This window comes from Crocuta crocuta, unplaced genomic scaffold (genome assembly GCF_008692635.1).
Source record: "Crocuta crocuta isolate KB4526 unplaced genomic scaffold, BGI_CrCroc_1.0 scaffold41, whole genome shotgun sequence".
Classification (NCBI taxonomy): Eukaryota; Metazoa; Chordata; class Mammalia; order Carnivora; family Hyaenidae; genus Crocuta; species Crocuta crocuta.
In genome coordinates, this window is record NW_027529428.1 from 13,789,668 (window position 1) to 13,804,205 (window position 14,538).

The window sequence follows — 14,538 nt, forward strand, 5'->3', positions numbered from 1 at the left end:
TTGTTCCCTTTTTTTTTTTTTTTTTTTTTGGCTTTTGTGTGAGCCTCAGTTTTGTGTCTACATAAATATGCCTCAAATCCCGGAGTAGCCATTTTCACATTTCTTATTATCATTCCTTCCACCATCAATTTTTCTCTTGGAGCTCATTTCTGAAAGGAAGACATGGGCCATTGCAAGAAAAGAAATGGGTACCTGTCCTTTTGATTAGTGGTTTCTTAACTGTGGGATTGAAGAGCCACTTAGAAAGCTTTCGGGACATTTATGTTGGAACTGTTCAGCCCTTTAATTTTGAAATACATTATAGGGATCTTTGCCCTTTGTCAAAAATTCATTGGCTTGCCCATTTGTGGAAAGTAACGCCAATCAAGTCTGCCCCCTAGAGGTTCATAGAGAAAGGTTACACAGAGGTTCTGTACAGGGTGATGTATACAGAGGATTGAACAAGATCAGGGCAGAGGAGAGGAGGAGTGAGGTAGACAGGCTTGGAAACCCACCAACACGAACTAGATCTGCTCTCTTTTTCTTTCTTTTCACGTTCAGGCCATGTGGCCTGGGTGTGTTTCTGCATCTGAGACAATCCAAGTTAAGAGCCTAACTTAACGCTTCAGCTTTTTTTCTTTTAATTTTTTTTAATGTTTTATTTATTTCTAGGAGAGAGAGAGAGAGAGAGAGAGCGTGAGCAGGGGAGGGTCAGAGAGAGAGGGAGACACAGACTCTGAAACAGGCTCCAGGCTCTGAGCTGTCAGCACAGAGCCCGACGCGGGGCTCGAACTCACGAACCGCGAGATCATGACCTAAGCGAAAGTCGGACACTTAACCGACTAAGCCACCCAGGCGCCCCTTAATGCTTCGGCTTTGACTGAGAACACATGAACTCTTGACCCTTCCCTTGGGTTCAGTCTCGGCCTTCAGTAAGGCTTTGTTGCAGTCCTATCCAAAATATTCTCAGCTGGGAGGCTGGTGGCTCTGGCCCCTTTTCCATGGAACTGCAGGTTAAGACAAAGACACCCATTTAGAGGCCATTTTATTACTACCTGGCATGTGGGAAGAGAATTCAGAGGCGTGGTAAGAGGTAATGAATGACCTGGCCTTCATGCACATACAGTTTCAATCATGTATTGCAACAAATAATAAAGGTAGCCCTAAAGGTCATTAAAAAAAAAAAGGTTGTCCAACTCATCTGAGGTTCTCTTGTAGGTGGACTTGAATGAAGAAGAAACTATATTGATCATCCGGCGTCTGCATAAGGTGTTGAGACCATTTTTATTGAGGAGGCTGAAGAAAGAAGTTGAATCCCAGCTGCCAGAAAAAGTATGTTACACAATCAAAAATGGTGGCTTTTCCCTACACTTTCAGTTGTGTTTCTGAAACAGCAGGCTTGTGGTAGTCTCACAGGTGGTAGCGCGGAAATAATGGGATGCACTTTTTTGTTTGATAGAAGTAGAGGTTTTAGGGTAGGGAGAGAAGGGAAATTTCATTGTCTTCAGCCTGGATTCCTAAGGCTCTGGGGCAGATTTCATAAAATTACCAAATTCATGGAATCTCATCACATCTTCACTTCAACTTACGTTAGCTTAACATTGTATTCATTTAACATTATGTTGTAACATTAGGGGTTTTTTACTTTCTTTTTTTTTAAAGTTATTAGTCTCGTTGGGTTTACTCTTTTTTTTTAAATAATTTTTTTAACGTTTATTCGTTTTTAAGAGACAGCATGAGTGGGGGAGGGGCAGAGAGAGAGAGAAGGAGACACAGAATTTGAAGCAGGCTCCAGGCTGTCAGCACAGAGCTCGATGCGGGGCTTGAACCCATGAACCGTGAGACCATGACCTGAGCCGAAGTCGGACGCTTAACCAACTGAGCCACCCATGCGCCCCTCTGTTGAGTTTACTCTTGCAGGAACCACAGAATTGATCCGCTGGTGAGGCAAACAAGGATATGAGTTTGGGACTTGAATCATCAGCAAAAGGCCTAGTAGACATTTGCCAGGTTTCCTAGAAATTTATTGAACGCTTATGATGTCACTGTGCTGATAGTAAGTGAAACACAAGAGTTCCTGCAAATTATAGACACATCATCTCATTATTCTTGGACATGGTTTTTGTCCTGCACCATAAAAAGTAACTTTCTGTGAATGTTTTAAGCAGGTATTTCTCAGGACTTTTCAGTGCCATAGTATGTCTGTTGAGCCCTTCGCTGCACATTTTTTGGTTTGACTTGGGTATTAATTTAATATGTTTCTGATCCTGTTTTGGAACCATACGCTTCTGAGTTCTAAATCATGTTGTCTTAAGGATAGATTGTTTGGCATTGTATACAACTTGTTGTACGAGATATTTGGATTTGAATTTTCTCTGTAGACGAGCCAGTTTGGAAATGTGTATTTTGCATCATTGTGTTTTCCTGTGTAATGACTCTATTCTTTTGGACACATTGGTTCATCCTGTGCATCTTTTAAGTGGGAGATGACAAGGTAGTGTGCAAAGTTGATCTTTTTATTAAGACACAATTTTGTTCCCAATTCCCCTACTAATTAGCAGTCAGGAAAAAAAAATTAAAAATAAATACAATCCTTATATAATTCTTATCCTAGCAGAAGACTAAATATTTAAGTATTTTATTTTGCTCGTGAATGCATGGTGGGGATTGAATGTGGTTGGTATTTCATTGACTTCCTGTGGTCTTGGTGTCTTCGGGTAACCCCCTTACTGGACTTACTGACTAAACTAGGGCCTGGGTCCATTGGTCAGTGGCCCCCTCAAATCACTTCCCACTTTACTGTTATGGAGATCCTGCAAGGTATAGTAAGTGGATGTTAATGATTTTAATGTGTCCTGTACTTCTTCTGTTTCTTTAGAGGAAGTATAAAATAAAAGACAACTAACTGAAGTCCTTCATTTATTCATTGCATAATACTTCCTAATCTTATTTACTTACTTCCAGGACTGGCTACTATAGATACATTTTTTTTTTTTTTTTTTTTTTTTTTTTTTTTTCTAGGAGAGAGAGAGAGACAGCGTGAGCAGGGGAGGGTCAGAGAGAGAGGGAGTCACAGACCGAAAGAGGCTCCAGGCTCTGAGCTGGCAGTCAGCACAGAGCCCGACGCGGGGCTCGAACCCACAACCGCGAGATCATGACCTAAGCGAAAGTCGGACGCTTAACCGACTAAGCCACCCAGGCGCCCCTATAGACAGATTTTTAAAAACACATCACAAGGGGCACCTGGGTGGCTCAGTCAAGCATCCAACTTCAGCTCAGGTTATGATCTCACCATTTGTGGGTTTGAGCCTCACATTGGGCTCTACACTGCTATTGGGATTCTCTGTTTTCCTCTCTCTCTAACCCTCCTCCTCTCACTCTCCTTCTCAAAATAAATAAACCTTAAAAAATCTTTAAAAAGAACACATCACAAGTTGGAAGTATGCCCTGTTTTAAGAAAATCGTTATGTAAGGTACCTGGGTGGCTCAGTCACTTAAGAATCTGACTCTTGATTTCACCTTAGGTCATGATCTCACGGTTGTGGGATCCAGCCCTGTGTCGGGCTCCACATTGAGCGTGGAGCCTGCTTCATGGTCTCTTTCTCTCTCTCCGTCTGCCCTTCTCCCCCACTTGTGCATTCTCTCTCTCTCCCTCTCTCCCTCTCTCTCTCCTTCTCAAAATAAATAAATAAACATTAAAAAAAGAAAGTCCACTATATAAAAATCCCAATTTGCCCAGCGTAAGGGTTATGGGGTGATCAGTTTATAACACAGAGGAATTCTTTGCTTTACTAAAGTACATATTTCACTGTTCCTTTCACAAGAGAGCTTCCTGAGGATTGATAAACTTAAAAATATTAGGATTAGATTTTCAAGGTCATGTCTTCTGCATAAAATACATTTTATATTCTTTAATACCCAGAGTATTATTCAAGGCATGTTGAATGCCCTGTATGTGCCATATTATCTCTGGATAAGCTGCCTTTTATGGAGGCAGCTCTGTGGGGTAGAAATGGTGGGCTCTGCCTGCCAGAGTGGACATGGGACCCCACTGCCTGTCTCTTACTGTGTGGCATTGGTCCATTAGTCAGTGTTCGCATCAGTGAACCAGAAAATACATAATACCTGCCTTCCTAGGGTCGTTGAGAGGCTTAATGGAGGCGGCAGTCCTGCGTCTCAGCCTGGCACAGGGCACACCCACACCCTGGGCCAGTCCCCGCTGCCACGCTCCTCACTGTCTTCACCGGTTCTTCTGTCTGCTGCTGGCTCGTAGTTCTCCTTTGCGCTCCCCTCAACTTCTCTCCCACCCTTGCTCCTTGCGCTTTTTGTGGCCCTCCCCCATCTCTTCCCCTAAAGTTTCCTGGTGAGCAGGGGAGCTGATCGCGCCACATGTGCACGTAGCTGTTGATGTGGTTTGGCCTGTTCCCTCTCGACGTTGTCTTGTTGGGTTTTCTTACCTGAGAGAAATTGGCCATTGAAGTGTCATCCTTGAGGGCTAAGGAGCTTCCTTCTGCCACCATCTGCTTACAGATGGTGTAGTAACACATATACTTATGTGTGTGTGTTACATGTGTGTTATATGTCACACATACATATTGCATGCATGTGTGTATTACACATACACATTACAGGTGTAATATAGCATGCACCAACATATAAATGGTGTCATATACATATACATGTGTGTTGTTACATATATGTGTGTATTACATATGTGTATATTTATTACATGCATGTGTGTATATGTTATACACATTGCAGGTGTACTATATCATATACCAACATATAGATGGCATCATATACATATACACGTGTGTATATTACATACGAAAGTGTATATATTACATACACATAGGTATAATGTATCATATGCCAACATATAGATGGTATAATATACATATACATGTATGTATATATTATATACATGTCTATATATATTACGTATACAAATTATAAGTGTAGTATAGCATACACCAACATATAGATGGTGTGATATACATTGATTACATACATACGTATGTATATTACATACGCACATGCATACATGTGTTACATATACATGCATGTATATATTACATACAAGTGTGTTATGTGCACATATCATAGGTATGATATATCATGCACCAACATATAGATGATATACGTAAACATAGATGTATATATGTTACATATACTTATATATTACATATGCATATTACAGATGNTATAGGTATGATATATCATGCACCAACATATAGATGATATAATATACGTAAACATAGATGTATATATGTTACATATACTTATATATTACATATGCATATTACAGATGTAATATAAATCAACATACAGATGATAAAATATACATGCATAAGTATATATTACATATACATACTACAGGTGTGATAAATCATACACCACAGACAACGTGTGTGTCTTTCTCAACCTGTGCAAAGAACTGGATAGGAATTATGGTTGATGGTGAGAAAAGGCTAAATACTCCTTAGCAGTAATTCTCAAATGCTCTCATGAAAAGCACCCAGTTAGGGAAGTGCTTTTTCATTTTATTTCTAATTTTACATATGATGAGATCCACTCTCTCGGGTATACAGCTCTACGGGCTTTTGACAAATGCGTAGTCCTGTTAACTGTACCCCAGTCAGAATACAGACCGTTTCTACTTCCCAGTCCCACCCCATCCCCCAGATTCCCTGGCGATGCTTGTTTTTAGCCAAATCCTCTCTGTAACGGTTAGCCTCGTGTGGCCCCTGATCTGTTTTCCATCCGTAGAACTTTGCCTTTTCCAGAGTGTCACGTGGATGGAATCCGTCATCGTGTCTCCTCAGACCTTCTGCATCTGGATTCTTTCACTCAGTGCAGTGTGTTTGAGCTCCATCCAAGTTGTTGCCTGTGTCAACGGTTGCCTTGTTTTTATTGTTGAGGAGATTTCTGGTCTGTGGGGGCGTCGTGGGTGTCTGTCCATTTAACTGAGGGGACACTTGGGTTGTTTGTGGGTTTTGACGACTGTGCATCTGTCTGCTGTGAACACTGTGCACGGGTTTCTGTGTGAACATAGCTTTTCATCTCGCTCCGGTGGGATTGCTGGGTCCTACAGTAAATGTACGCATAGCTTGACAGGAAACTCTCTAAGCTGAGTTGTTTTCTAAGCTTCCTGAACCATTTTGCAGTTGGACCACCGGTGTCTGAACGTTGCGCTTCCTCTACATTCTCGTCAGTACTCTTGAGTGTCAGCAGTTTTCTTGACCTTTTTGGCCATTTCAACAGGTGTGCACTGGTCCCTTGTCATAAATTTGCATTTCTGCATTGTCCACTGATGTTGGGCATCTTTTCATGGCTTATTTGGCCTCCGCATATCTTCTTTGATGAAATGGTGCTCAAATCTCTTGCCTGCTGCTTTTTTTTTTTATTGGATCATTTCTTATCGTTGAGTTGTAAGACGGAAAAACTCTTCAAAATACAAAATATATTTCACATGTCCTAGACAGTAATTCTGTCTAGTGTAGCTGGACTAGGCTCAGGAAGCTGTACTCTCTTGGATGAAACTAAAAGAGGCATATAAGGGCCAAAAGTTTGGTATGTGCAGCCCTGTTTCATAGAAAAATTAGCTTCAGTAGATGAGTTTTTAATAGAAACTTGTCTTAATCAATGAGTATTTAATAATGTAATGAATCTAATGATACCCCTTCTGAGGTGGGGGGGGAAATGTATGGCTCTCCCAGGGGCCCCAATACCACCACCGAGCTGTAGCATGAAATACATTCCTTACACTCCGGAAAGAAAGGCACTTCATTCTAAAAGCCGTATGTGAAACCTAATGTAAACTAAATAAAAATTGATTTTGCGATTTAGCCCCCATTTTGGGATTGTCTGTGCTAACTCTCCACTTTGTTAATTCATATAATCAAAAAAGCAAGTCTCCTTGCAACTGGCTGTGTACATATTAGTGTCTAAATATGCTAAAATATGTGTACAGTATCTGAGGTTAACTGAAGGCTGACCTACCTAAAATCGATCCTGATTTTGATCCAATCCATGTAAAATAACAAACAGGCTTCCCTTAGATGGACAACTTGTATCTTCATTATATAAACACGTGGAATACTTGATATAATTAATGATTACTTCCTGGCTCTCCCACACTGTAAATTCCAGAACCAGAGGCCTGTAAATATTTCATGTTATTGTTTGGAAGCCTCAGTTCAGAAGGTGGTGACATGTCACACACCGTAGTTTACATTGATTGTGCTGATAGCACATCCTTCTGGAAGGGAGGTTGTAAGTGAAGAATAGTGTTCAGGAGCAAACTAGGAATAAGCTTGAGAACTTTTACGGGGTTGTGTGCAGCAGACTCTGCGCCAGTACGGTCACCTGATGTGGTCCTTGTATGGACCAGTTTGGTCATTTACCAACATAAGAACTCTAAGGAGATAATTATCCTGTGTGTGAGGTCAGTACCTCAGTGTCATATATGAACAAAAATAGCCCTAGTAGCTCTCGCCAGCCTCACTTGTTGGGCGATTCTCCCTATTAAAGAGGCACAGATTTCATTTCCTCCAGTGCCAGCACATCCCAGGGAACTTCTGCGCTCATGCCATAATCAAGTGCCCTCACGTCTTGTGGGGGTGAACTCGGACCCGACAGTTGAAGGAGCATGATTGTCTTAGAAACTTCTCTCACTTGGTTCCTGTTGGTCTGTGTGTCTGCTTGATAATAGGTCAGGCTTCCCCTTTGTCAGTACATAGGCCTTTACGGCTGGGCTGGAAGGTGCGGGAGCCATACCAGAGACATGGTGTGAGAGGTCAGCAGACTGGATGTGGAGACGAGGTCTGCTCACCTTGACCATGACCATGAAAGGCAACATCATCCATCCCATCTGGATGCATAATGCAGGCATTCAAGCCCTTTGGGGCAGGGGTCTCCAGAGCAGGCACTTGAGGGTGTGTGTTTGGGCAGGGTTGCATACTGGCCATCCACTGGGGAACAGAAAGAAGGTCTTAGAGCTTCCATTTCTATTAGCTTTTGTTTTTTTAATGTTTATTTACTTTTGAGAGAGAGAGACAAAGACAAAGTGCAAGTAGGGGAGGGGCAGAGAGAAAGAGGAAACACAGAATCTGAAACAGGCTCCAGGGTCCGAACTGTCAGTTCAGAGCTCGACACAGGTCTCGAACCCACAGATGGAGAGATCATGACCTGAGCCAAAGTTGGACGCTTAACTGACTGAGCCACCCAGGCGCCCCTTGTATTAACTTATAAAAATAAAAAATTAAGCTTTGTTGGGGTGCCAACAAAAAATATATCTGTGTGTATGTGTGTGTGTTTAAGTTTATTTATTTTGTGAGAGACTGCATGAACATGGGAGGAGCAGAGAGAGAGGGAGAAAGAAATTCCCAAGCAGGGTCTACACTGACAGCCACAGAGCCAGAGGCAGGGCTCGAACCCACAAACCATGAGATCATGATCTGAGCTGAAACCAAGAGTCAGACACTTAGCCAACTTTGCCACCCAGGCACCCCTTACATTGACTTTTAAAAATAAAAAATTAAGCTTTGTTAAGGTGCCTGGGTGGCTCAGTAGGTTAAGAGTCTAGCTTTGGCTCCTGCGGTTTGTAAGTTTGAGCCCCACATCGGGCTTTGTGCTGATGACTCAGAGCCTGGAGCCTGTTTCAGATTCTGTGTCTTCCTCTTTTCTCTGCTCCTCCCCTGCTTTCTCTTGCTCTCTCTCTCTCTCTCTCTCATAAATAAACATAAAAAATATTTTTAAAAAATAAGCTTTGTTGACATGTAGCACACAGGCTGGCACGGGTACCCCTGCAGTGTGCGTATGAGAGAGTCACATGCCTGGGTTGGGTTGAGTGGGTTGTCCCGGGGGTGGGGAGGGTGCGTGAGGGGAAACACCACTTCCCGGGCATGTGACAGCCCACCCACCTTCACGGCCCGGTTCCTGCACTTCCTGCCTCCTGTGAGGCTCTGTCGGGTTCCCTGTACCCCGATCAGAGGATGTAGGATGGTCTGATTTTAACTAACACAGCACTGCTGGCCCCCAGAATGGACAAAGGCCTAACAAGATTCTGCAGGGGACTGCAGGTTGAAGGCAAGGAGACGAACATAAGCATTAGGTAAAGAGGGAGAAACAGGCAGTCCAGCCTCGCTTGCTCCTGGTGTGGGTCTTTATCAGCCACATCATAGGGTCATTGGGCTGGAATCGGCCAAAAAGAACTAGATGTCAACAAATTGGCCCCTTGAGGTAAATCAGCTGCCTTTAACATTGACAGCCATGCCCTAGCCATGTGTGTCTTTAGATATTAAAGCCCGTGCCTACATATAATTCATAAACAAATACATGGGTATATGTTAGGAACATGTGCTCTAGCATGTCCCCCTGAGAAGGGGACGCCTTCAGAAAAGCTTAGTAACCGCTTCTTTGAGGGAAATGAAAGGGCAAGTTGACTTTGGCTGATAGATATGGTGATTGGGGAAGAAATATATATGTAATATAAATTTTTAAGTTTCTTTTGAGAGAGACTGTATAAGAAGGGGAGGGACAGAGAGAGGGAGAGAGAAAATCCCAAGCAGGCTCCACACTACCAGCTGCAGAGCCAGAGGCGGGGCTGGAACCCATGAACCATAAGATCATGACCCAAGCTGAAGCCAAGAGCCAGACACTTAACCAACTGAGCCACCAAGGCACCACTGGGGAAGATATTTTTTTAATTAAAAAAAAATTTTTTTTTGAGGGAGCACAAGCAGGGAAGGGGCAGAGAGAGAGGGAGACACAGAAAGAATCTGAAGCAGGCTCCAGGCTCTGAGCAGTCAGACAGAGCCCGACGCCGGGCTCGAACTTGGGAACCATGAGATCGTGACCTGAGCTGAAGTCAGATGTTAACTGACTGAGCCACCCAGGCCCCCGGATATTTTTTAAAACCCTTAAGGTAGAATAGGATTTAGAAAGGAGGCACTAAGAGTAACCCTGCACCCCAACCCCAGGCCTAGAGAAAAGTATCAAGTCAAACAAAACAGCTTGGAGTTGTCCGAGCAGGTGCAGGGAGCAAACATCAGATACAGTTGTGAAGCTCATGACAGTGATTTCGATCACGTATATCAGAGACCAGCTTCTGGTACCCACTCAGGGTGCAAGGGAGGAGGGTGAGGGAGACTTGCCCTTCTTATGGCAGCTGTTGGATCCTTGGGATGGGCTCACTCCTCTGCTGACCTGAGTGCCATGGGGTTATTTGGTAGCCCTGTCTACATGGTGTCATCATTATGTACCTCCCACTTCCCAAAGTCCCTCCCCTCTAGCGCTTAGCAGTAGCTAACTGGTACGAAGGGAGTTGAGGCATCTGCCCCTCAATCTGTATCTGCTGTGCCCTAACGCACTTTAAAGGAGGCAATGGCCGTCCCTTCTGGCAGGGTGGCCTCGGTGGAGGTGAATATCGGGAACCCTGCTGGTCTCCTTAGTCATCCTTAGCATAGAGCCCGCAAGAGTGGCCTCTGTTTCCAGTCCTAACTGTACCATTAAATGCCCCTGTCATTTTGAGCCACACTGTCAACTTCCCTGATGCTCCGGTTCTGTATAAGATGCAGACACAAGATGTAACCCTCTCCTAGAGCTCTCCTATTGTGTGATAAGAGAAAGCACAGAACGCCCTTTGCACAGGGCCAGGTCCACAGGAACAGCTCAGTGATATTAGCCCTTGGTGCCATTCTGATGCTTCTAACTTGCTGCGGCCTGAAGTCATCTAATACTGCTCTTCGCCATGATCAGATTTCACCCACAGCGAACAGCTCTTGAAAAAGTCGACGTGCTGTAAAAACAGTGCAGGATCAGGTATCTGAAACACAGAGCCTGTCGTTAAGTCCATTCTTATTTATGAAACTTGAACTTGAATCTCAGCTGATACACTTGCAGTTTTGTTTTTTCCTCTCTGGCCGGGAAGGTCATTCCGAATGGATCACATACAGCAGGTCGCTTGCTTTTCTTGACTTGGCTGCAAAGTGCCAGCCCTTCTCCAGTCTTAGTCGGTGCATCAAAACAGGTGGCGAAAGGCTATTAATTGCAGCTCTATCTGGGCTGACAGAGGTACCTTCTGAAGCAAGCCCTGGATGAATATGCAGCTTCTCCTCATCTGTGACCTCCTTGCCCTGGCCCTCAGAGCTGAAAATAACCTGATCGTTTTTAATCAGTTTATTAAACATTAGGCGGCTTGCTGATTGGCTTTTCATCACATTCCGCAGATTTCTAGGCATTGATGTGACGTTTATTATGAAAATGGTGCATTTGTATTCTGGGGATTTTTTTTAATAAAGAAAAATAATACTAAGAAATAATCAAGGCAGATTTTATGCATTAAGAACGTGCTAGAAGTATTGCAGGTGCGTGTTAAGCCAAGGGCACGTGAATTCCCTCCAACTGTTTTAAATTGGATTTTTTGCAGTAGTCCAGCTGGAGGCACACGGGGCTTTGCTTTCTTGACAAGGGCATGAAGTTGCATCCGATGTTGGATTAATTCCTCTCCCCTCCCCCCACCCACCCACCTGCTGTCCTCGCAGGTATTATACTCCCTTCTCTGAAAAGCAGAGATTAATGGAGGTCAGCCTAGGGCCAGTACTGGGGTCACTATGTATGATGATTAAAAAAATATCTTACAGAGAAAATCTTGGGATATTGGCCAGTTGCTGTTTTTCTGTTCATATGAGAGGGGTTGTACCGGGAAGCAGAAGAAATACTAAGAAAAAACTCTCTATCGGACATTTTTGAATTTGGTCAGTTTGCCAGGCCCTCCACCCCCAACCCTCTCTTTCTTAAATATGGGACAAGTCAGGAAATTCCAGAAAACACGACCCTAGCCTCGATTACCGACAACGTTTGGAAGGTCCCTCCATCTGGATGGGACCTTTAGCAGTGATGAGCATGGTCTCCCCCCCACCCCGTCCCGTCCTGCACTCTGTGACTCCACAAAGGGGAAACAGAGGCAGATGCAGGGCTCTAGGCGGGCCACCCGCCGCCTCCACGCCTCAGCAGCCTTCTGAGAACAGGCACCTTCTCCCTCCTGCTTTCACCTACGTGCCGTTCTTTCTCGCCCAGGTTGAATACGTGATCAAGTGTGACATGTCAGCCCTGCAGAAGATTCTCTATCGCCATATGCAAGCCAAAGGCATCCTCCTCACAGATGGCTCTGAGAAAGATAAGAAGGTGCGTCACAGAAGAAAATGCAGCTCAAGGCGTCCTTACCTGTCTTCTCACGGCCATGACCTCAGACACTCCCAGGAAGCGTCCCTGCCCATGCCGATCTTTAAAGCACACTCTGGGGCCTTTCCTATAGCTCTTGGTGCAGCCAAAGGAAATCTCTTAACCTCTTAATCACAAACCGCACTGGGGCAGGGAGAGCAGAGTGTGTTCGTCTCACCCAAACAGTGTTCAGCTCTGCTGCTGTCACTTCTGCAGGGACTGTATTCTGCCTAAGCATGGGGTGGCATCTTAGAAGGTTTTAAAATCCGGTGCCACTCCCTGGGCACCGGTCTGTCTTCTATCTTCCCAGGCTCCTGGGAACAGACAGGTCGCAAAGCCATCGGCTGGACAGAATCCCCTCCTGTAGGATGAATTAGGTTAGTCCCAAGGAAGCTGTTTTGTGTAATTCGGGAACGACTCTCTGACGGGAACTTTGGACCCCAAGAGGCATAGGTTACTGAGAAGACCCTATGGCTCTTTTCTGTAAAAGCCTACTTTTTTTAAAAATGGGGAGTGTCTCATCCATTCATCATTTGTTCTGTCTTTATTCCACTCGTCCGTAGGGGAAAGGAGGTGCCAAGACCCTTATGAACACTATTATGCAGTTGAGAAAAATCTGCAACCACCCATATATGTTCCAGCACATCGAGGTGAGTCTGCGTGCTCTGGGTTGAGTGTGATCCCGATTGCACTGTCCTGTGAATACGGCTCTTACAAAAAGGCAGGTAGGAAAGAAGGCGGGCAGGCAGGCAATGCAAGAAAGAAGAAAAAGGGTTAGAATATGCGTGAAGTTTGCAGGGACATGTTCCCAATGGCTCGACAAGCAGCATTAACAAACACGAATTTTCTGGTTATGGATTCTTATTGGCAACAAGCACTTGAGCATCTGGAATTTTATAACCAAGGGTTTAAAGTAGTGAGAAAATATTGTAAGCTCTGGCTCATTATGTGGGTTTGGGTAAGTGCTGTGAATTTGCTTGTTATGGTAGGAGCTGCGAAATTGAAGGTAATGATGAATACAGCCAGCTTCCTCTGAAGGATGCTGCGAAAAAAATATTAAAATAACATATTTATACCTGTTGAAGAGGAAGACGGTCTCGAAATATGTTCTTTGTAAAAGACACTGCCTTTGGTCTGTTGCTTCGATCAGTATTTTTCCCCCCTTTCTGGCTCCAATCATAACGTTGTAAGTCCCGGCTTTTATCCTGATGTTCTGGTCTCACAGCTATTTTTAGGGGCGAGGACATTTTCTGCCCTGTTCACTGCGTGCAAATAAGTTTCCTAAATTGACAGAACTTCACCCCAGTGGGAACAATTGACCTGAACAGGAAGGAAAAGGAGACAAACTGTAGGCTCCATTTTTCAGTGTTGCTGCTGATGCGTGTGGTCCCGGAGGCAGTTACAATCTGGGCGGTGCCTGCTTTCTCCGGCATGTGAGCAGGTGCGCCAGGGAACAAGCCACCGCAGGCCTCCGGTGCCTGCCCCCGTCCGTTAAAAAAGGAAAATACATCGAAGGTTCTGGGAAATGAGAAATTTAATAATGACCGTATAGAAGTCGAGTTGAAATACTCCTGACTTTGAAATCGTCTGGACTTTGACGATTCGTTGTTGTTGGGTTTTTTTTTTTTTTTTTTTTCCTCCCTTCTTTTTGGTAATCACGCTTGTCAGATAAGAGTATTTCCTGCGATATTCAGTGCATATATTTGGTTAAACTTATTCCTATGTATGCTATAGCCTTGAAGCTATTAAAAACTGTACCTTCTTTTTCTTAAAAAAAAAAAAAAAAAAGAGTATTTCCTGCGCATCCTGTGCCTGTCCCACAGACTGTGCCGGCCATCCTGACACTGCTGCCTGCACTGTTCATGGGGCAGAGTAGGTAGAGACTAACAGGTCCTAGATCCACGTGAAAGGACAATAGCAGCAATACTAAAAAACAAACAAAAAACAAAAACAACAACTCCCAAAAAACACAAAGAAGGAAAAATATCCACTATCAGGACACAGCTATTTAGACACAGAGTCAAAGAGCATCTAATGTGCACCATGAGGCATGACGCCACGTCCCAGGCCACTTTGTAGTGTGACCTGGTGAAAATCTCTCAGCATATCCAAGCTTCAGTGTGCTCGGCCTGTCGTCTCTTCAACAGATTGATTATAGGACCTGCAGAGGCTAAACTTAAAAAAAAAAAAAAGAGTAAGTTTGGAATCATCTTATAAATTGACAATAACCTTAAACAGATCAAAGGTATCAATGAATTAGTGATGGATCTACTTTGATTTGTGACAGAGGCGGGGAGCCAAAAGAATGTCTTCATGATGCAAATGACTTGGGGT

At 43.9% G+C, this 14,538-nt stretch overlaps 1 protein-coding gene across 1 annotated transcript in view; it reads left to right on the plus strand.

The window, feature by feature from the left end:
* Window positions 1-14,538, plus strand: part of SMARCA2 (SWI/SNF related BAF chromatin remodeling complex subunit ATPase 2) — a 176,602-nt gene that overhangs the window by 69,687 nt on the left and 92,377 nt on the right. The window contains exons 21-23 of the mRNA XM_077759300.1: window positions 1,198-1,311; window positions 12,061-12,168; window positions 12,768-12,854. Of these exons, the coding sequence (XP_077615426.1) occupies window positions 1,198-1,311; window positions 12,061-12,168; window positions 12,768-12,854 (309 nt within the window). The remainder of the gene's footprint in view (window positions 1-1,197; window positions 1,312-12,060; window positions 12,169-12,767; window positions 12,855-14,538) is intronic.